This window comes from Callospermophilus lateralis, chromosome 12 (assembly GCF_048772815.1).
Source record: "Callospermophilus lateralis isolate mCalLat2 chromosome 12, mCalLat2.hap1, whole genome shotgun sequence".
NCBI classification, from domain to species: Eukaryota; Metazoa; Chordata; class Mammalia; order Rodentia; family Sciuridae; genus Callospermophilus; species Callospermophilus lateralis.
Window position 1 is genome coordinate 76,537,372 of NC_135316.1, and position 20,982 is coordinate 76,558,353.

Here is a 20,982-nt window from a genome sequence, read left to right on the forward strand (position 1 = left end):
AGTTCAAAGCAAGCCTCAGCAACTTGGCGAGGTCCTAAGAAACTTAGTTAGCTGGTGTCTCAAAATTAAAAATAAAAAGGGCTGGGGGTGTGGCTTAGGGTTAAGTACCCTAGGGTTCAATCCCTTGTCAAAAAACAACAAAAACCTGATTAAAAAAAAAAAGGCCCATGGCTGGAGGAGGGTTGCACAGAATGTCCACCAGGGGGGTGATCTACACTCCTTAACTCTTCTCTCTTACTCTATTCTATTCTCTCTTCATATCTATTATCTCTGTTGGACTTCTTCAGAAGGAAGTCACTGATGATAAATGAAAAGGAATAAAAATTGCTTTGAAAAACTTTGGAGATGATAAGTTCCAAAGGGACAATAAATTCTATCAGATACTTGCTCAGGATAATCATAGATGTATGAACATTTTATGCAGCCACTATGTGGATGGTTCCTAATTTTTGAAAAGGCTCTAGGTTTTATTTATTATTTTCAATTAATACATTTTTTTAGAGCAGTTTTAAGTTCACAACAAAACGGAGTGGGAAGTATACATCCCTCTTGTTCCCACACATGCACCACCCCCTCTACCCCACCATCCAACTGCCCCTGGCATTTGTTACCACTGATAAACCTACACCAACATCACTACCACCCAAGGTCACAGTTTACAGCACAAAAGGCTCTTCTTCTGAAAAGTCCCTTTACATGATGGTCCTTTAGAAACTTGAGGACACCTTTTCCTATAAGATTAGCATCATATTTTCAGAAGGCAGAGACCTTCTGCCTGACCCATAGCCTTCCACACCACCCTAAGCCAGGGTAAATAAGATACTAATAATGAAACAGACAATAATATTTCCATCACTAAACTAAACCAAGTAAACTTTTTTTTTAATCCCTGGAAAATTAAAGACCAGTATAAGATTCAGTGGTGAATTATGTCTGAAGTAGCAAAAAGTAAGTTTTGATTTGAGGAATATCTTTGTCAATTATTTCTAATAGCATGAAAATTACATTTTTATTTTCCCTTTTTACTATATTTTTAAGAGTACTTAAAAATAACTTTTCCAGGGGCTGCAGTTATAGCTCAGTGGTAAAGTGCTTGCCTGGCATGTGTGAGGCGGTGGGTTTGATCCTCAGCACCACATAAAAATAAATGAATAAAATAAAAGTATTGTGTCCATCTACAACTAAAAAAAAAAAGAAAGAAAGAAAGAAAAATTTAAAAAATAATAAAAATAACTTTCCCAAAATCCTTACCATTTTTTCTCGGTGTATTATGCTTACACATTTTGGTTTCATCTAATATTTGTTCTCCATATTTGCTGATGATCTGAAATTTAAAGTTGAGAATTTAAAGATCTGAAAGATACTTTTCTTTAGACACTGCCATCGTGTCATTCCTTTTTCTACTTTTTCTTCCTTTTCTTTTTTGGTACTGGGTACTGAACTCAGCTACAAACCCATAAAATTCTTAAATTTTATTTTGAGACAGAATTTCACTAAGTTGCAGAGTATGGCCTCAAACTTAAGATCCTCATGCCTTCACTCCTGAGTAGCTAGGATTACAGGTGTGTGTCACTGTGCCCAACCTGTTATTGTTATTTAATCATTAACATGCTTCAGCACAAGAATATTTAAAAGTAAAAAAAAAAAATGCCATTTAAGAGTACATATAACAGTGGTTGAGTGCACAGATCAGTGGTAGAGCATGTGCTTAGCACACCCAAAGTCCTAGATTTGATTCCCCAGTACCAAAAAATATAAAATTAAAATTTAAAAAATTAAAGTACATATAATTAAGATAGACAAATATAGATATTTACATGTGTCTAGAAAAAGATCTGGAAGGATATGTAAACTATAACTGTGACTATTCTTTGGGAATAGCATTCTGGGAGGGAGAAGAAGAGGGAAAGAAAATCTTATATTTTTAATATACTTTTGAATTATTTGAATTTTTACAGGCAAGTAATTGTTTAAAAGAAAACAAAACCATTTCACCATTCACTTGAAAACTGTTCAGTCAAGCAAACCATATCCTACCTCAGGGGGTAAGCACTTCTGAACCAGCCGAGCTAAACTGCCTCTGGAGAGCAGAGTGGTAGCTGACGGGCGCTGTGAGGGATTCCTTTTAAACATCTGCTTGACAAGGTATTGAAGCTCATAGGAATAGTGAGATGGCAGTGGGCGGACGGACCCTTGACATATTTTGAGGATAAGACTTTTCCAACTGTTTGCCTGAAACTGAAGAGTAAAAACTGAACTTTAAAAGTAGATATAGGGAAGAAAATAGAAACTATCAGATGAATTGAATTCACATGCATATGAGTTATTTTAGTTTGATAAATGGACCTGCTGTCTGGTCATTGTTTCTGCCTAGAGGTGGCCTTAAGATACAATTCTACAATATAATGATGGTTTAGTAGAATGGTAAACATGAAAAAAAAAAATTTCCCCACCTAGAGAAAGGTTTTCCATCAGTGTCTGTTTTGGGTACTTTATTATAATAATCTGTAAGTTCTTGCACATACACATTTGTACTATATATGAAAATCAAAGCGATACAGACATATGGCTTTTTAAAAGTTAAATGCTACTAATGGACTTGATAATAAGAATAATATTACTTGCCCTATCCCTTCCCAGAAATCCCCTGGCTCACTTCATAGTGACAAGCACTTCAAACATTTCCAGGTTTGTCTTTTTCCACTGCAAAATCCTTTTTACCATTCAAGTCATTAAAGCAGCTATCAGAGTTTGACAAGTCACAGAGTAGAATAGGAAATGACATATTAGAATAACACTTGAAAGTTTTCAGGGATTGGGGGTGGTACAGTGCTCACCAAGCATGCCCAAGGCCCCGGGTTCCATTCCCAGCACCAAAAAAAGATTTTCAATATACATTATAATAAATATATTAGAGCTAACATTAGATATCAACCTTTGTAGCTTATGTAAAAACATTCGCCATTCTGCCTTGAAAGTGTTTTAAAATAATAATAATAATAATAAAAACAAGTGAAGATGTGATAAAAGGTCTAAGGGTGTAGTTTAGTAGAGTGGTTGCATAGCATGTGTGAGGCCTTGGGTTCAATCCCAGCACTGCAAAAAACAAACAAAAAACAAACACTAGTGCCCAAGAAATGTTCAGAGATTTTAATTCAATTAACCTGGACAGGGAACCAGCATTGTTATGGGTTCCTCAAGTTGTTCTCACTGTGCAGTCATCTTTGGAAATCATTTGTACTTGAGAAAGGTGGCCTCTGGGTAACAGTGCATATCTTCAGTTTGAGTTACTCTCATCTTGAGGCGCTGATGGGTTGTTTTCAGCCACTCACTCTCCCGAGCTCTATGTGCTCTCCAGTACATCTATAAAAAGTTTCAATCTGTGCCCCAAGAACAATTTGTTTCTATGTTAAGACCTAATAGGGATCAACTCCATGACTACTGTTGTATGTAATAAACTACTGCTGAACAAGTTATTTAATTTGTTATTAACTTCTCTTTTCGTTACATTACTACTTAAAATATCTAGAAAATATACATATTAGGGCAAAGTCTATTCCCATTTTTTAGGAAGTGCTATGATAGGAGAAACCTAACTACAAAAAGACGAGTATTAAAATGGTACAGTAACTCTGGAAACAGGTTGGGGGTTCCTCAAAAAACTAAACTTACAACAATCATACGACCTGCAATTCCACTCTTCAGTATATACCTCAAAAAATAGAATCTGGAATTTTGAATTCTAACAGATAACTGTTTACCCATTTCATTCCAGAGTTATTCACAATAGCCAAAAGATATAAACAACCCATAGAAGAAAAAAACAGAAAACAAAACAAAAAAACATATACACATAATTCTACTCCATAAAAAGGAGTAGAATCCTCACACATGCTACAACATGGAAGCTCCTTGAGAACATTATGCCAAGGGAAATAAAGCAGACACAAAAGGACAGATACTGTATAATTCCACTTACAGGAACTATCTAGAACAGGCACCTTCATAGAGACAGAATGTAGAAGTTAATAAGAGCTGAGGGAGACATGAGAGTTTGATTTAAAATGTACAGAGTTTCAGTTTTGCAAACAGTGATAACTATACTATATTGTGACTATAATTAATGACACTGAATTGTATGCTTAAAATGGTTAGAACTGCAAATTTTATGTAAGTTAAAAAAATAATAAAAAGAAGGAAATAGCTAGGCACCCTATTATGTGCTTCTAACCCCAGTGACTCGGGACAGAGAGGCAGGAAAATCACAAATTTGATGTCAGTCTCAGCAACTTAAGACCCTGTCTCAAAAAAAAAAAAAAAGTGGGGGGTGTGGGGGGGTGCTAGGGATGTAGCTCAGTGGTAAAATGTCCCTTTGGGGATGGGGAAGAGAAGAAGAAGAGGAGGGGAAGGGGGACGGGAGGGAGGAGGAAGAAAGAAAAACTATACATAGAACTACAGAAACTAGACATTGACATTTTATTAGAATATAGTATAAAGGGACTGAAGGCAAAGATAATAACAAAGGTAACATGAAACTTTCCATAATGAATTCACCCTAGGGAAGCAAACTGCCTGCTGGAACTGGGCACATTACTTAGGACTTATCTAGACACGACAACAAGCGGCCATTTGTTTTGTACAGCATACTTACTGGATGCTTAAGGGTACAGAGTTCATACAGAATGCATCCCAAGGACCAGATGTCACTGGAAGCATAAAGAAACAACATAACAAGTGGGTTATGATATATATGAAAATATATACATTTTCTAATAACAAAAAATGAAAAATTCTCCTACCTTTAATAAGACTAAATATCACAAGTAATTCTTAGGTATTAAAATGATCAAATATTTTGTTCTACTGCTTAGAAACTTTCTAAGAGTAACGCTCACAATAAAGCTCTCTGTTCCTCAAACCCACGCCTCTAAGTCAAAGTGATACACTGCGGCAGCATTTGGGAATTCAGGAGCAAGAGAGAACATCTGTGGACTCCAATGATCACATTTAGAAGGACCCTGAAGATATCTAGGGCAGCTTCCAGGAGACCACCCTGTGAGCAGCACCAGCCCACGAGGGCTTCTCCTGATGGGCAGCTCTCTTCCTCAGCACAGTGGGACTGCGCTAAAGGATCAAGGTCTTATTTATCAAAACCTGAAAATGTGTCTGCCGGGAACTCTCTCCACCCACAGACTTAACTGTGTTCCAAAATGAAGAGGAAAAGACTACTCATTCTCCCCCAAAGTGGCTCGTCAGAATCGGAGGAGCCCTACAGTTGGCCCTTATCCTGCTTCCTCACACTAAGCATCTCCAGCTTCCTCCATCTCTCCTGCCAGCTAAATCCCCAATACCTCTATAATACTCTTTATTTTAACTAGTTCTCTATCTATGGTTTCTCTCAACATTTTTTGGTAAATTGCAAATCTACAGAAAAGTTGCAGATGCCCACCTGCTGTAACCTGGGGTCCCCAATCATGAACAGTTGTCATGTTTAGGTCCAGCATTCCTTTCCTCTGTTTATCTCAATTTCTTGAAAAAAGGTTGTAGATATCAGATACTTAAATACCAGAACATGTCTAAACATGTCTATATGTATCTTTGAAGAGCAAGGACACACCTCTCATATACACGGTGTTGTTTTCATGTCCAAGCCATTTAAACTTAAGTTAATGATATTATCTAAAATTTAGCCCATACTCACATTTTCCCGATTGTCACAAAAAAAAAAAAAAAAAAAAAAAAAAAAAAAAAAATCCCTTGAGAGCTGTTTTGTTCCCAATTCAGTAAACTTCTACTCATTTTTTTTTCCCCTGTGGTGCTGGGGATCAAACAGAGGCCTTACACATGTTATGCAAAGGTTGTACTATTTAGATTCCATGCATCTGCTTTCAAGTAGCACCCGACTCTGGCATCATTTGTGGGCTATAAAACCTGTGACCAAATGGTCACCCTTCCCTCAAATAAGTACACCACTTACCTTTTATTGTTATAAGGCAAGTTTTCCCAAATTTCTGGAGGCACATAATAAGGTGTTCCCACATATGTACAAGCAAATGCCATGGGACTAAAACAATAAACAGGCAAAGAACAATTAAAGAGTATTCCTGAAAATGGATGTTTTGATTATTGCTACTGTAACACAATAGAGACCTACTTGGAGAGAAGACGTGCAGATCCAAAATCGCCCAATTTCACTTTTCCATTTTGGGTGAGGAAGACATTCTGCATTGAAAAAAAAGAACTTAGATTATGTTTCCTGTCATTCAAACATAGGGCAGAGTTCTTCAGAGAAGCTATCTTTCAAAGCCTATTGCTGATGGACATTAAGGGTAGAAATGCTGACAGCTAAGTCTTCCTGAGTCCCCCAAGTGGACTAAAGTGGAATCCTTCTTGATAGCTTAAATATTCTAACCAAAAGCAAATGAGGTTATGGATATGTTAATAAACTTGGTTTAATCACTTCACAATGTTTACACATATCAAAACATCATGTTGTACACTATAAATACATATAATTTTATTTGTCAATTTTACCCTAATAAAGCTGGGGGAAATTTTAAATTAAAAATTTAAATATAAGTAAATAAATATTAGGCTGACAAATATTTCTAAACTAAATATGTCTTAAAAGAAAATGAATGACAGAAAAAAGATAATGAAATAGGGATTTTTGTTTGTTTGTTTGTTTTCAAATCTAGAAATGGATTCTACTCACCTTGGACTTGATATCTCTGTGTAGCACACGTTTCTTGTGAATATGGTTTACTCCAAGGCACATTTGTGTAAACCAATTAAGTATCTGTAAGAAAAAAAGTATGCAACCTCTGCAAAAATGTAATAACTGGTTCATGTTAACCCAAAATTCCAAGAATCACCTCTAGGCCTTTCTTGACCAGAATTTTACATGTGAGTACAGAACTCATGAAAATTACTTGGGTCAACTACCTTTCAGTATTACCTAGAGAAATTCAGAAAAGCTGAGATTCCCATCTTCCATCACCTTACATATGATCCAAATAGCTATTTTAATAAAACTTCTACCATATTTTTCTCTCATTTAATCAGATAAATGTATTTCTTAAATGTATATCTAAATATATAGTTCATCATTAAGAAATGAATGTGTTGGTTGGGAGTATAGCTCAGTGGTACAACACTTGCCTAGAATGTGCAAGGTGCTAGCTCAATTCCTAATTCCACACACACACAAACAAACACACTACAGTTTTTCTAGTATAATCATTGTGTATGTTGGATTTTCATTTACTTTTTCAGGATATTAATATGATGACATTAAATAATTTCATTATGTTACAAACAATTCATTGAGATCAACATTTTCTGCTTATAAATCCCAGTCCCAGAATTTCCAAGTGCTTTGGAGGCCTATGATTAAATGTCAAACTAATTTTTCTTTTCTTTTTGCTATAGAGATTCATCCACTCAAAGCCATGGTTGACCTCCTTTCATGGAACCCATGTTAATAGGAACCTATATTAATAATATAACTTTTAAATGAAGAATATTTATATACTTTCAATGGTTATAATCTAAATAAAACTAAGTCCCATTGAAGCTATTTACTTAAATATGTTCCTTAACCAATTCGTTACAAATTGGTTAGAACATAATAACCCAAAGTATATTGTCTTGGCATGATGAATGCTTTGAACCAAAGAAAGGGGTTCAGAAAACAAGATCTTTCTGATCTTCTCCTGCTTTTATTTCTCCGGCTCCCCTTTTCCCTCCAAGACAGCCACAAAACCCAAAATTCCTCCTCCCCCAAACCAGCCATAAAACCTAGAAATATTATTCTAATCTTCTCCCATATGTAAAAGCTGCTAATAAAGAAATTCTCTGACCTACCTTGTCTGAAAGTAGATTAAACACCCTCATTCTAGAAGGGTTCCTGTCCTACACCTGGAAGGAAGGAATACCATAGCGAGAGGCCAAGAAAAACCAGACAGACAGGCCTAAAGGGATTAGACTATTATTTGATAGTTATGTAATAGAAATAGTCTATTACCACCAATTTAGTTATACCCTTTTGTCCAGTCACATTTCTACATGGCCGTCCATGCTTCATTGAATCTAAGCATAAAAATGAGAGTGTACTCTGGGTGTTTGGGTCTTCATTTTAGAAGGCTCCAGGTGAAAAACCAGCCTCTACCTCAGAGCAAAACCTGTCCAAGGAAGGAACATGACCTTTGTCCTTGGAAAAACCCACAGAGCACTCCTAGGCACATTCCCACCCTGCTAAGTGGTTTATCTACAAATAACAGGAGAGATCTGCTGCACCAGGTATCCCTGACTCAGTCAGGCTAGGTGGGGATCCATAGCAACCCCCTAGCAGCCACCAATCAGCATGAGACAGGGAAACACCTGGGATGCCAGATGACCCTCCCAGTAGTTTATGGTGGTTGATAATGTGTTGAGAAACCATGTAGTTCAGCACGAACACCCCTCTTGGCTTAAACCAATCAGTTCAAATGAATACCCCTTTTGTACTGACCAATCACCCTTACCCAACTTGTTCCCGCCAGTGAATGTGCTAATCATGTTTTAGAGTTGTTATTTGATTTTCCCGCAGTGTGTGATGATTTGCTAAGAGATGCTATGATGTATGTGAAGTCCCTGCCTTCTCCAAAGAATGTAGAAAACTGCTGCAAACCCAGGGCTCGGGGCCTCTCAGCATCACCAGTTGCTGTGTGTGCGCGCGTGGAGGACCGAGCTAGCTCGCAATAAACACCTCTTTGCTGTTTACATCGATCTTGGGTCTCTGGTGGTCTTTTGGGGATTCCGAATTCGAGCATAACACAGTGTTATATAAAAATCTTGATTAAGTAAAAATTTGTTATACTTTTATCTTGTCTCTTGTTATGGAGGTGCCAGCCTTGACCCTCTTGTTGGTTGAGGAAAGGGATCACATCCTTCCATCCCTACATAAGCAACTTTCCATTAAAAAAGCAGCAGGTTGTAGACTTAAGGGAATATGTTGAGCTTTAGGAAGAAAAGGACTGAGAATAGAATCTCCCAAGAAACAGAAATGGTAGACTTCATTCTTCTAATGATCTAGTAATATGAGATAAATCTATTATGCCTTCTAAAATTTCAGAACAATAAAGATCAAGATTTGTAAGTATCAAGTACAAAGTTCAATGGGTAATGCAATTCTGAAATTTCTCCTAAATATGAAATTTTTATCCATACTGAGTATTTTGTAACCCATATTGATTTTACTTCTTAAAAACATTTCAGGCGGCCACATCCTGAGGACACTAAACAATAACACTGATAGAGAAATAAGTTATTTCTAACTAATGCAGGGCAGGCAGGTAATCGCAGATATCAATACTTTCATTTTAATTCATGAGAAAAGTTGCTTCCAAACTATGAGGGTAACTAAGTAAATCAATCTCTTACCATATCTTCAGGAAACAACTTTCCTCTCTGCTGTTTAATCTTCTGCATTAGATCTCCTCCATCACAATATTCCATCACAATATGCAGATGTCCTTCAGCTAAAACAAATATAAGACTCCTTAGGAAAGCCATAGTGGCTACAGATCAAATTTAGAAATGAACATATTTAGAGGAATTCATACTTACCCTCAAAGGATTCTTTAAAGGCGACAATATTGGGGTGTTTCATTTTGGCTAAGAGAACAGCCTCTTTCCTAGAATTCTGTGTACCAGAGAGAGACTGGGAAAATATTTTAAATAAACATAAATTTAATACTAAATTTTAAAATAGCTTTACACTAACATTTAGCATAGTTTGCATGATACTCCAAAGCTACATGCAATTTTGTAAAACTGCACTTTTACTCAAATTTATTGAACTCCAAATATGTGGTGATTTGCTACTGGCTATTTTGCATGCTTGAGCTGACCCTTTACTGTATAATGTTCTTTTTTTTTTTTTTTCATTTTATTCCTTACACATATAGAATGTTACTAGTTTTAATATCTGTCTAAGCACCACCTGACTTGGAGAGTCAGTCAAATAGCGTATCTTTAAAAGGAAAACTGGAGAGCTTACATTTTGACTGTAAGCATCTCTTTATCAGTCCCCTGGCCCATAAAAAAGAATGTGCCAATGGACTACTGAAACAGAATGAATTCCAGGGTGGGCGGGGGCCTTCTGAAATTAAAAACAATTTCTTCATGCAGAAATTGGAAGCTGAAGGGTTGTAATCTCCCACTCTACTGAGCAGCAAGCAAGCAGAGGCTAACTAAATCTGCATATGTATATTTCCTGCCTTCTGTCCCATTTTACACACTCTCACTAGCCAACTAAATCGAAGTAAGTTTATCACCTGGCTTTTGTTTCTCTCAATTGGAACTTCTTCAGGGAGGCCCTTAGGAGAAGCAAAATAGCTTGTTTCTCCAACAATTTCATCAAACTGCATAAAGTCTACTTTCCCTTTTTCTATCCTTTACCTTTCTTAGGTAGGACTGCGGCTGAATCTAGCCAGCAGGGAACCAAGCAGGATGGACAAAGCTGACATACAAAATACGTTTCCAAGACTATTTATCACTAACTTATGCTACTGTTATGCTCGAATTCAGGACCCCCATAGACCACCAGAGACCCAAGATCGATGTAAACAGCAAAGAGGTGTTTATTGCGAGCTAGCTGGGTCCTCCGCACGCGCACACAGCAACTGGTGACGCTGAGAGGCCCTGAACCCAGGGTTTGCAGCATTTTTATACATTCTTTGGTGAGGGCAGGGACTTTACATACATCATAGCCTCTTTTAGCAAATCATCATACACCGCGGAAAAATCAAATAACAACTCTAAAACATGATTAGCACATTCACTGGCGGGAACAAGTTGTCTAGGGGTGACTGGTCAGTACAAAGGGGGTATTCGTTTGAACTGACTGGTTTAAGCTAAGAGGGGTGTACGTGCTGAACTACATGGTTTTCCAACACCATAAACTACTGGGAGGGTCATCTGGCATCCCAGGTATTTCCCTGTCGCATGCTGATTGGTGGCTGCTAGGGGACTGCTATGGGTCCCCACCTAGCCTGACTGAGTCAGGGACACCTGGTGCAGCAGATCTCTCCTGTTATTTGTAGATAAACAACTTAGCAAGGTGGGAATGTGCCTAGGAGTGCTCTGTGGGTTTTTCCAAGGACAAAGGTCATGTCCCTTCCTTGGACAGGTTTTGCTCTGAGATAGAGGCTGGTTTTTCAGTACAAGTATGAAAATGTGAATAATTTATAATCAAGTAACTGCCAAAGAGGCTAGGAATGTAGCTCAGTGGGAAAGAACTTGCCTATCAAGTGTGAGGCCCTGGGTTCCATTCCTCGCACCATAAAAAAGGGGGTAAAAAGGAAATTGCTATTCAGGGTTTCTTAGCACCGTGGGTTCTTAGACCAGCAGCATAAGCACCAACTGGAGACATGTTAAAAAATGCAAATTCACAGGCCCACTCAGGTCCACTGAACCAGAAACTTGGTGGTGGAGCACAGTAATCTGTTTTATTAAACTCTCCAGATGATTATGATCCCCATCCAAATTAACAATCCAAAATACCATGGAAAGTTCTTCTAACGTTTGAAGAACTTTGTTAAAAGTTTTTTTTTTATTTTGTAGTGCTGGGCATTATTGAACCCAGGGCCTTGAGCTTGCTTAGAAAGTGTTTTATTGCTGAGTTACAGCCCCAAATCTTAAAATATATCTTTTAAAGAATTGATCAAAATATTATTAAGAATCCTTTATAGCATGGATTACTTCTCAGGACAACTATGACACATGGTAATAAACAGTCCACAGAAAAACAAGACCTAAAAACTGACGCACTGAATAGGTTCCGTGATAATGGAAGGTTTTCATTTTAAGTCTTTGTTCTTTATTGTATTTTTTTTTAATGTCCTTTTTCATTAGTATTTCACATGAGTTGCTTTGGGCAAAGATTTCCTACACTGCTAGGTATGTGAAATTGGAAATTATTACCAACTAATTTACTGAGATAAAATAAATGGTACACATTGACTATTTCTCTCCCTTTTTAATTATACTAGCCTCCTAAGAACCACATAAAATATATCAAGCCCATTAAAGCTAATGAATAAACTGATTATATATTTTGCAGGAAGGAGAAATTCCATGTTAAATTTTAATAGCTTATTCTCTTATATAAATTGCATGTTCACTTTCAACGTGAGCTATTTTCTTTAGCAGTAACCTTAGGAAGTCTTATTTCCTTAATGGCAAACAACTCATTGCTGCTTTTCTGCTGAACCAAAAGAGCTCTGCCAAAGGAGCCCTCCCCGATCACTTTCAGGACGGTGTAGTCATCCATGCTGGGCTCCACAGCTGGACTCCACTCATGTGGTCACCACGGACTCTCCCAAACTGTATTCAAAAACAGAAACATTTGAGAATTTACTGAATTCATTCAAAGTTGTTCTAATTACTGTGATAAGCCAACAGCAACATCTTCCTTTTGAAGGGTATCAGAGCATGGGACCCCAAAATATTCTATTTTGGCATAAAGATTGTTTTGAACTGAAAACAATTTGCTCTTTTCCCTTCCTGCTTTTGTCTAAATATAAATCATATATTTCCCTATGTAAAAGCAACAAATTTCCATTTGTAAATGTATACATAAATATATGTATACATAATATAATACATGTAAAATATACTAAGCCCTTACAAAGCTGATGTATAAACTGATTAACTATTTTGCAGGAAGGAGAATTTCCATGTTAAATCTTAATAGCTTATTCTCTTATGTAAATTACATGTTCACTTTCAGTGTGACTTTCTTTCATTAGCAGTAACCTTAGGAAGCCTTATTTTCTTAATGGCAAACATCTTAATGGCAAAATACATATACATTTTTTTTAACAGTCCTGGGAATTGAACCCAGAGGCACTGTACCACTAAGCTACATTCCCAGTCCTTTTTTATTTTAAGATAGGGTCTCACTAAGTTGCTGATAGTCTTGCTAAATTGCCCGGGCTGGATTCTAACTTGTGATCTTCCTGCCTCAGCTTCCTGAGAAATTGCCAATTTGATTCTGCATAACATACCTTACTAAATAAACCTTATCTTCCTTTAGCTTCCCCATAAATTTACACTCCTAGGACAATTTCCCCTAGAACCCCAAGATCCCCTCTTCCTTTGTCTGGTTACTTCTCCGTAATTTATAGATCTTTGTTAATGGTAAATGAGGTCCTAGGTCTAACATTTTACATTTATGCATATGTACCAAACCTTTTTCCTTCTTGATCTTTTGTCAGTTTAATATTCAGGACCTCTAAGAAGAAAGAGAAAAAAAAAAGTTTTTTCCTACCCTACACTATTCATTCAACAGATATTCTCTGAGTGAAGAGTTACAATCCTCCATTAGTCCTCAGCAAATATCTCTTGGTCTCTGCCATCATACATATCCTATACAAAGGTGATCACAAACTTCAACAAATACAGAGGGGTGAATCTTACAGAAAGAGCTAGCTGGCCTGCAGTAGAAATATCCAGGGAGTTAGGAATCCTAAGTTTATTTAAGCAGAAGCCTGAAAGATGATTGGAGTGGCCTAAGCAAAGAGGAGAGAAAGAGTGATCAAGGCAGAGGGAATGGAATATTTAAGGGTAAAAGAGATTGTGTTCAGTTCAAGGAGTTGAAAGGAGAGTTAGACTGACAAGGTAGACAGGGATTTATTGGAAGACCACTGTAAGCCATAATTCAGGTTATTGGACTTTATCCTCAGGGTCATTAATGAGCTGTCTCTGAAGAGCCTGAACCAAGAGAACAATATAACCATCATATCTGCATATTAGAAAAATCACTTTAAAGCTGCTTAGTGACTGGACCAGAGGGTGGAGGCACTGGAGGTCCAGATCAGAGATGCAGACCAGTTAAAAAGTGCTACAATAGAAAAGGCTGCCGAAGTCTGGCTGGGCACAAAATAACCAAGCCCCCAGGAGGCACTTGTGGCTTCAAAATAGGAACTCCTTTATTATCCAACTCCCACAACGCCACCCACATGGCCCTTCCAGGAACACCACACACGGGAAATCTCCTGTATCTCCAGGAATCCCCGAGAACTCCAAAGCAGCAAGCCAAGGTGGACAGCAGGGGTCTAATATACAATTGAATACACGGCTTAACATAACCATCATCATCTCAAAGGCTCACCTCTCAACCACTCCCTTCTGGCACAAATGCCATGTGTCATTGTCATCCTGACTCTGTGGCTCTCAGCAAAAGGCAGGGAAATGATAATGAAAGGCAGCAGGGTGGTGGCAAAGGGAATGATAGAAGAAAAAGAGTAATTGATGCACTCTTTGGTAAAGGATTATGGGGGACAAATAGGGAGACAGTGAGATAAGAATTTCGGGGCACAAAAACCACTGGGGCTCAAAAGGGAAACACCCATGAACTGTTGGAATGCAAAACAAACAACCTGAAAGAAGCCTAGTTGGCATCCTGCTTGCAGCCCGTTGACTGGTTAACCACAAGGTTTCTGGTGGAACTAAGTAGCAGAATTAAAACATGCAAGGGCACTGCGCAAGCATGAAGAAAACGGTGGGGAATTCTGTTACCCAGTGGATTCTACCTCCAGCTCAGCCCTTTAGTTACTCTGTAAGTATTAGAACCCCAAACTAAAGACAGGACTTGAGATCTACCTGCACCTCTTCCTTGAGTGTGTGCTCTTTGCTTCCTCATAAAAGTTCTCCCTTCTCATTCTACAATCTGACTTGTCCTTAAATTTTTTTCTGCAGTGAAGTTTTGGACAGGGAAGCAGAAAACTCCTAAGAGCCCCATGGTGACAGAAGCAAGGTTGGCTCCCAGATTTCTGGTATAAACTGGATGAATGGTGCTACCATTCCCAGAGAAAGTTAAGGCACTAAGGTTGTGTGTGTGTGGTCTTTTGTTTGTTTGATTTCTCTGGGGGTGAGAATGTGGCAGGAGTGTGGCAAAACATGGGGGAGAAGAAAGACATGTGTTCCATTTGGTATGTTTAGCTGGAAGGTGCCTGGGACTCAAAAGAGATGTTAAACATACAGTTGGAGTCTGACTTTAATGTTTCCTTCTAGAAGCAGCTTGGATTTCTAATACACTTTGCTGGTTTATAGACAGTCCTGACTAAATGGCAATTATTATTATTATTATTATTGGGGAGGGCCATGGATGTAGCTTTATCTAGGATGTAGAGCATTTGTCTAGCATGTTAGAAGACCTGGGTTTGGACCCAAGCAACATGGATGGGGTAGTGAGCTGGTTACCTTAGGGAGGGAATACACTTAAGAAGATGATGTGCTCCCCCCCACCCACTATAGTAGAAGACACTGGAATAAACTTACTTGATTCTTTTCAAAAACCAAACTTGCTGACTTGTTAATATTTTCTAAATCACACCACAGCTGATTGGTAACACACAAGGTGACCCATGCCTATAATTCTAGACACTTGGGGGACTGAGGTACGAGGATTATGAGTTCAAGGCTAGCCTTGGCAACTTAGCAAGATCCTGTCTGAAAATAAAAAATAAAAAGGGATGAGAAGTTAGTTCAGTTGTACAGCACCCCTGGGCTCAATCTCCAGTAGCAAAAATAAAAATAAACAAATAAAAAAGAGGAAGAAAGAAAAATAGCACAACAAAAAAAATTCTAAGGAACAAAGAGCATGAAAATGTAAAACAAAAACCACAAATCAAAACCTGTAACATACTGACATGTAAACCTTTCAGTTTGTATTCCTGTTTTACCATACAGGAAACCCCTGAAATAACTTCTCCATATAATCAAATTAGATGCATTGCCTTAAAAAACAATTTTTAACAAGAAGAGGTTTTTTAGTGTATTTAGGCACAAAAAAGGAACAAATGCTTTACCACTATTCTAAGTGGTTTCTGGTATTTAACAATGAAGCCAAGTTTTCCCGTGTGTCTGTTTTTGTTTCTAGGGATTTAATTCTATGCAATGTAGAGTCATGATAAACAAGTACAGCCAGACTTTTCTTAGATGACAGTCACATCTTCCCCTAACAGTATTAACACCCATAAGACAGGCCCGAATATATTCTGAATGTGGCAAAAGTAAATGGGTTCCTTCTCAAGGCTACAACAATAGGTTCATTTTTCAAACAGCTATTAAAAAGTGACTTGCAAATGCCCAGAAGTGGAATCTCGGGTAAGAAGGCTAAGTTCTGCAGGTGTGCGAGCCACCTTACCTAGAAGGCTAGCCACCGGGTTCACCCACTACCAAAACCTTTCTGCTTAAAAACCTGCTTGGCCCAGCTGGACACCCAGCCCGCGCCCAGGTCCAGGACCTGGCACCTACTCTCTCCACCTGCGCCGCACCTGCGCGGGCCAGGGGAGCGCGGCTGCAGGTTTGAGGGCAGGCGCAAGTGGAGAGCGGCTGGACCCAGGAGCCGGAGCGTCCGGGCGCCATTCGACCTCACCCACCTGCGCGCGGTCCTGCTCCGTAGCCCCTGGGCCCGCTGTCCCCCGGCGCTCTTTTTGCCCGAGGCAGTCCCACCAAGGCCTGGACCCCTTCCTCACTCGCCTCCCAGGCGACCCGAGTCGGTTCCTCCGCCCAGGCAACTGGCGAGCTTCCGCCGGGAGGGCGGGGCGGGCGGGGCAGGGCGTCTCTTAGGTTGTTGGCCAAAGAAAACCGCCTGGTTGTGGCGGGAGGCGCAATTTTCAGAGTAGCTTAGACCTATGAAGAGCACATTTTAAAGCTGTTGTTCCACATTGCTCTAGAATGATACTAACAAAGGAAAAATGTTCCCCCAATGACATGAGTTCTGTCTCCAGTTTATGTGGACAGTCCATATTGTTATGGGCTGATTTGAAGGTTAGGTCAGACGGACCCCATTTTTCTCCAATGCCTCGCCCTGCATGGAATTGGTTCCTCTACCTGAAAACATCCTCACCCTCATGCACCCAATTCAGAGCTTCTGCAATTTATAGAACAGACCTTAGTCTGCTTCTTGAGCATGTACTGAAATATGTAAATATGAAATATGTAAATATATGCTGTATGTATATATGTGACTGTATGACCAATGTGATTCTGCAACTTGAACAATCAGAAAAATGAGAAATTATACCCCATTTGATTCAAATGTATGAATTGTCAAGATCATTATACTGTCCTGTGTAACTAATAAATTTTTTTTAAAAATCTGAGAAAAGTTAAGCTGTTTTTTTCTACCTTTTGAAAATATTCTATGACTATATTAGCTTCCTAGCCCCCTATTCCTTCAGGGTCTTTTTGGCTTTTAAGCAGGCTCCCCCACGAATGCTTTGTGTCATGGTGGCAGAACTGTCTGCTTTCTGCAGTCTTGGAGTCTTATTTGGGATTTAGGAATCATGTCTTAACAATGACAGCACTCATTTCTGGCATTTACTAGTTGTGTGATCTTGAGCAAATGTGGAAGGCAGAATAATGTCCCCGGCTGCCACCCATCAGGATGTTCACATACTACTCTCTGAAATCTTTGTATTTATTCCATTATATAGCAAAGGGGAATTAAGATTGCAGCTGGAACTAAGGTTTGTGGAAGAAATGAAAATCATGACAAAGCAAATTAAGTACCTCAAAAATATTAGGCCAGAGAGGACATGAGTGATGAGCTTTCAGTCACATTTCTCTCAGAGAACTTTTGATCCTGTGTGTGTATACATCTTTTCCCCAGGTTTCTTACAACACAGTTTGCTACCCTGCCTGCTCCAAATTCTTTATTTTACAGTAGAATGCATTTTGACATATTATACACAAATGGAGTGTACCTCCTCATTCCTGTGTGTGTGTGGTCTTTTTTGTTTGATTTCTCTGGGGGTGAGAATGTTGCAGGATCATACATGTATATTGGCTAATAATGACTGTCTCATTCTACCATCTTTCTCATCCCCACAGCCCCACCTCTCCTCTCACTCCCTTCTACACAAACCAAAGTTCCTTCATTCCCCCCCCCCGCCCCCCCCCCACTGTGGATCAGCATCTGCTTATCAGAATATTCGGCTTTTGTTTTTTGGGGGGATTGGCTTATTTCACTTCGCATGATATTCTCTAGTTCCATCCATTTACCTGCAAATAAAAACCATAATTTCATTCTTCTTTAAGGCCGAGTAATATCCATTGTGTATATATGTACCACATTTTCTTTATCCACTCATCTGTTGAAGGGCATCTAGATTGGTTCCATAGTTTAGCTATTGTGAGCTATAAACATTGATGTGGCTCTGTCACTGTAGTATGCTGACCAATCCAAATTCTTGACAAACAACTGATGTAATCTATCATGCCATGTGTGATATTTGCCTTTAAAACTTGTTTGAAATCTGAAAGACCTGGAATACACATTCAATCTGCTTGAATCCGATTTCCCAAATTGCAACTCTGATCAGCCCAGATAAACTGTTCCTTAATCAATTTGTGCCTCAATTTCTCTTGACGGCTGATTTAAAAATAAGAAGATGGGAGCTAGGACTGTGGCTTTATGGTAGAGCACTTGCCTAGCTTATGTGAGGCCTTAGTTTTGATCCCCAGTATCACAAAACACAACAAAAAAGAAAGCATGAGAGGAAGCACATGTGGACCAAATCTAACGAGTGTCTCAGAGGTAAAATCAATCCATAGTTGTATCCTCATTTCTAGCAGTGATGAGTTTGGGTAAATCCAAAATTGAGGTTCTGCAGATAAGCAAAATCAAAGTATGCTGAGAGAGTTAAGAATGATATAAGGATGGTTGAAGTGGTATCTATACTGAATGTTCCTGTGAAGAAAATGGAGTCTAGATCAGCACCATCCAAAGTGACTTTACATGTGTAGTTATTGAGCACTTTAAAAGGTGCCTAGTTTGACTAGAAATGTGCAATTAAATGTAAATTACAAGTCATTTATTAATTGTACCAATGACCTTTAATTTTTTGAACCGTAGCTACTACAGTATTTAGAAGTACATACATGGCTTGCAATGCATTTGTTTCTAGTACTAGTCTGAATGGTCACAATGGGTAAAAGGGAACACTTGAAAAACTAGAGGTCTAAAGTATAACAGAGCGGGGCTGGGGATGTGGCTCAAGCGGTAGCCCACTCGCCTGGCATGCGTGCGGCCCGGGTTCGATCCTCAGCACCACATACAAACAAAGATGTTGTGTCCGCCAATAAATAAATATTAAAAAAAAAAAAAAAAGTATAACAGAGCAAGAGAGAAAAAAACTAGTGGGAGAGTAGTGAAGAGGAAGAGACACAGAGTGTTAAGACTTCTGAAAACAATAGTTCTTGGCATTATCAAAGTTCATGTTGTGGCAAATGTATCAGTTGCTGAAGTAGGGGCAAAGTTCAGTAGACCCAGAGTAAGGAAATGTCTGAGAAGTTATTAGGTAGCATTAACAAGGAAAGAGCATAAATAATAATCAAGTTCAAGGTTTCTCCATCTCAGCATGTCAACATTTGGGACTGGATAATTCTTTTTTTTTATTTGTTGATAGACATTCATTTCATTTATTTTATATGTGGTACTGAGAATCGAACCCAGTGTCTTACACATGCCAGGCAAACGTGCTACCACTTAGCCACAGCCCCAGACCCCTGGATAATTCTTTATTGGGGCAGGTGTGTATGTGTTTATGTGTCTTTAATTCTTAGAAGCCAACAGTACCCACTACCCCCAGTCTTGGCAACTACAAAGGTCTCCAGACTGAAAATGTCCAGGGAAAAGGTTAGAGTGGTACAAACTACCAGTGGTTGAAAGCCATCATCTAGCTGTATACTCTGAACTTCAAAAAATGAAGTTGGGGGCTGGGAATGTAGCTGAGTCATACAGTGGTCCTGTACAGTATACAGTACTTAGCTTGAGTGAGGCACTTCAATTCTTAGCTCCCCACATACACGAAAAAACTTACAATGTATTTCAAAGGCAAAGTTTAAATTAATTCACTATGGTTAAATGACATATCATAAAAAAAAAATATTTTTTTTTCATAGTGCTGGGGAACTTAAGTCCTTAGTTATACCAAGTTATGGGCTCTTCCACTGAGGCATACCCCCATCCCTCATAAAATACTTGTTGAAATAAATTTCATAGGGATTGGGGCTGAGAGTAGTTTAGGTCCTGGGTTCAATCCTCAGTACAAAAAAAAAAAAAGAACAACATTATTATACAGGTACTTTTATTGTATACATATTAGATACACACAAGAATGAAAATCCTACTCTCTAGAACATAAGACAATACATAAAACAAAGATATTACATAAACGGCATGAACATTAGACCAAGTATGTGATCTTCACATTCATATTACATATGTAGTTCAACTGTTTTTTGATAGTTCACTTATTTGAAACTATAAAGTGATATAGAATATATGACACTTAAATATTAGTTCAAGGCCTTAGAAAACAAGTTTATTGGTGGTATATATATATGGGGAAAAGAAAACTGTTCACGGTATGTAACTAGCATGTCTCAGGGGACATGATTTAAGAAAGCAAGTGTAAGTATTATTTCAGAAATGCTACCTACATTGGAATGACACTTCTTAAATATGCATTCCTTCCTGAACTCCATTCTAATATAATTTATAAACTCTCAAATGAAGCTATGGAGGTTAAAATTTAAACATAATCCAGCTATAAAAGATCGGGACTTTTTTTTTTTTTGGTGCTATGAATTGAACTCAGGGGCTTCAGGCATTCTAAGCACACACTATACCATTGAGCTCTATTCCCAGTCCCAATATTTTACTTTCATACTAATTAAATAAAGGCAAAAATATTGTCAGTATTCTGTTTAAAGGCAGGGAGGTACGTACCATCATAAAGTTTTAAAACATGTCAACATTAAAAATATACTTTTATCTAGAACACCTAATTTCCTGATAATGCATCATTACTGTACTTATATTTAGCAAAGTGAACAAGCTACCATTATGACAAACCCTATTTATATTTAAGGAACACAATAAACTGACTAAATTTACCTATGTTAAAGAAAAACTCAGTCTGT

At 38.3% G+C, this 20,982-nt stretch overlaps 1 protein-coding gene across 2 annotated transcripts in view; it reads right to left on the bottom strand.

The window, feature by feature from the left end:
* Positions 1–16,552, bottom strand: part of Nek3 (NIMA related kinase 3) — a 29,128-nt gene extending 12,576 nt beyond the window's left edge. The window contains exons 1-10 of one of the 2 annotated variants that reach the window (XM_076872371.1): positions 16,431–16,552; positions 12,200–12,369; positions 9,610–9,703; positions 9,424–9,521; positions 6,716–6,799; positions 6,155–6,222; positions 5,978–6,064; positions 4,652–4,706; positions 2,038–2,238; positions 1,252–1,324 (exon numbers count right to left, since the gene is read on the bottom strand). In XM_076872371.1, the coding sequence (XP_076728486.1) occupies positions 1,252–1,324; positions 2,038–2,238; positions 4,652–4,706; positions 5,978–6,064; positions 6,155–6,222; positions 6,716–6,799; positions 9,424–9,521; positions 9,610–9,703; positions 12,200–12,316 (877 nt within the window). In that variant the 5' untranslated portion in view covers positions 12,317–12,369; positions 16,431–16,552. Of the gene's footprint in view, positions 1–1,251; positions 1,325–2,037; positions 2,239–4,651; positions 4,707–5,977; positions 6,065–6,154; positions 6,223–6,715; positions 6,800–9,423; positions 9,522–9,609; positions 9,704–12,199; positions 12,370–15,327; positions 15,359–16,430 lie in introns of those variants that run through there. The other variant, XM_076872372.1, reaches the window with a different exon arrangement.
* Between the last annotated feature and the right edge of the window lie 4,430 nt (positions 16,553–20,982).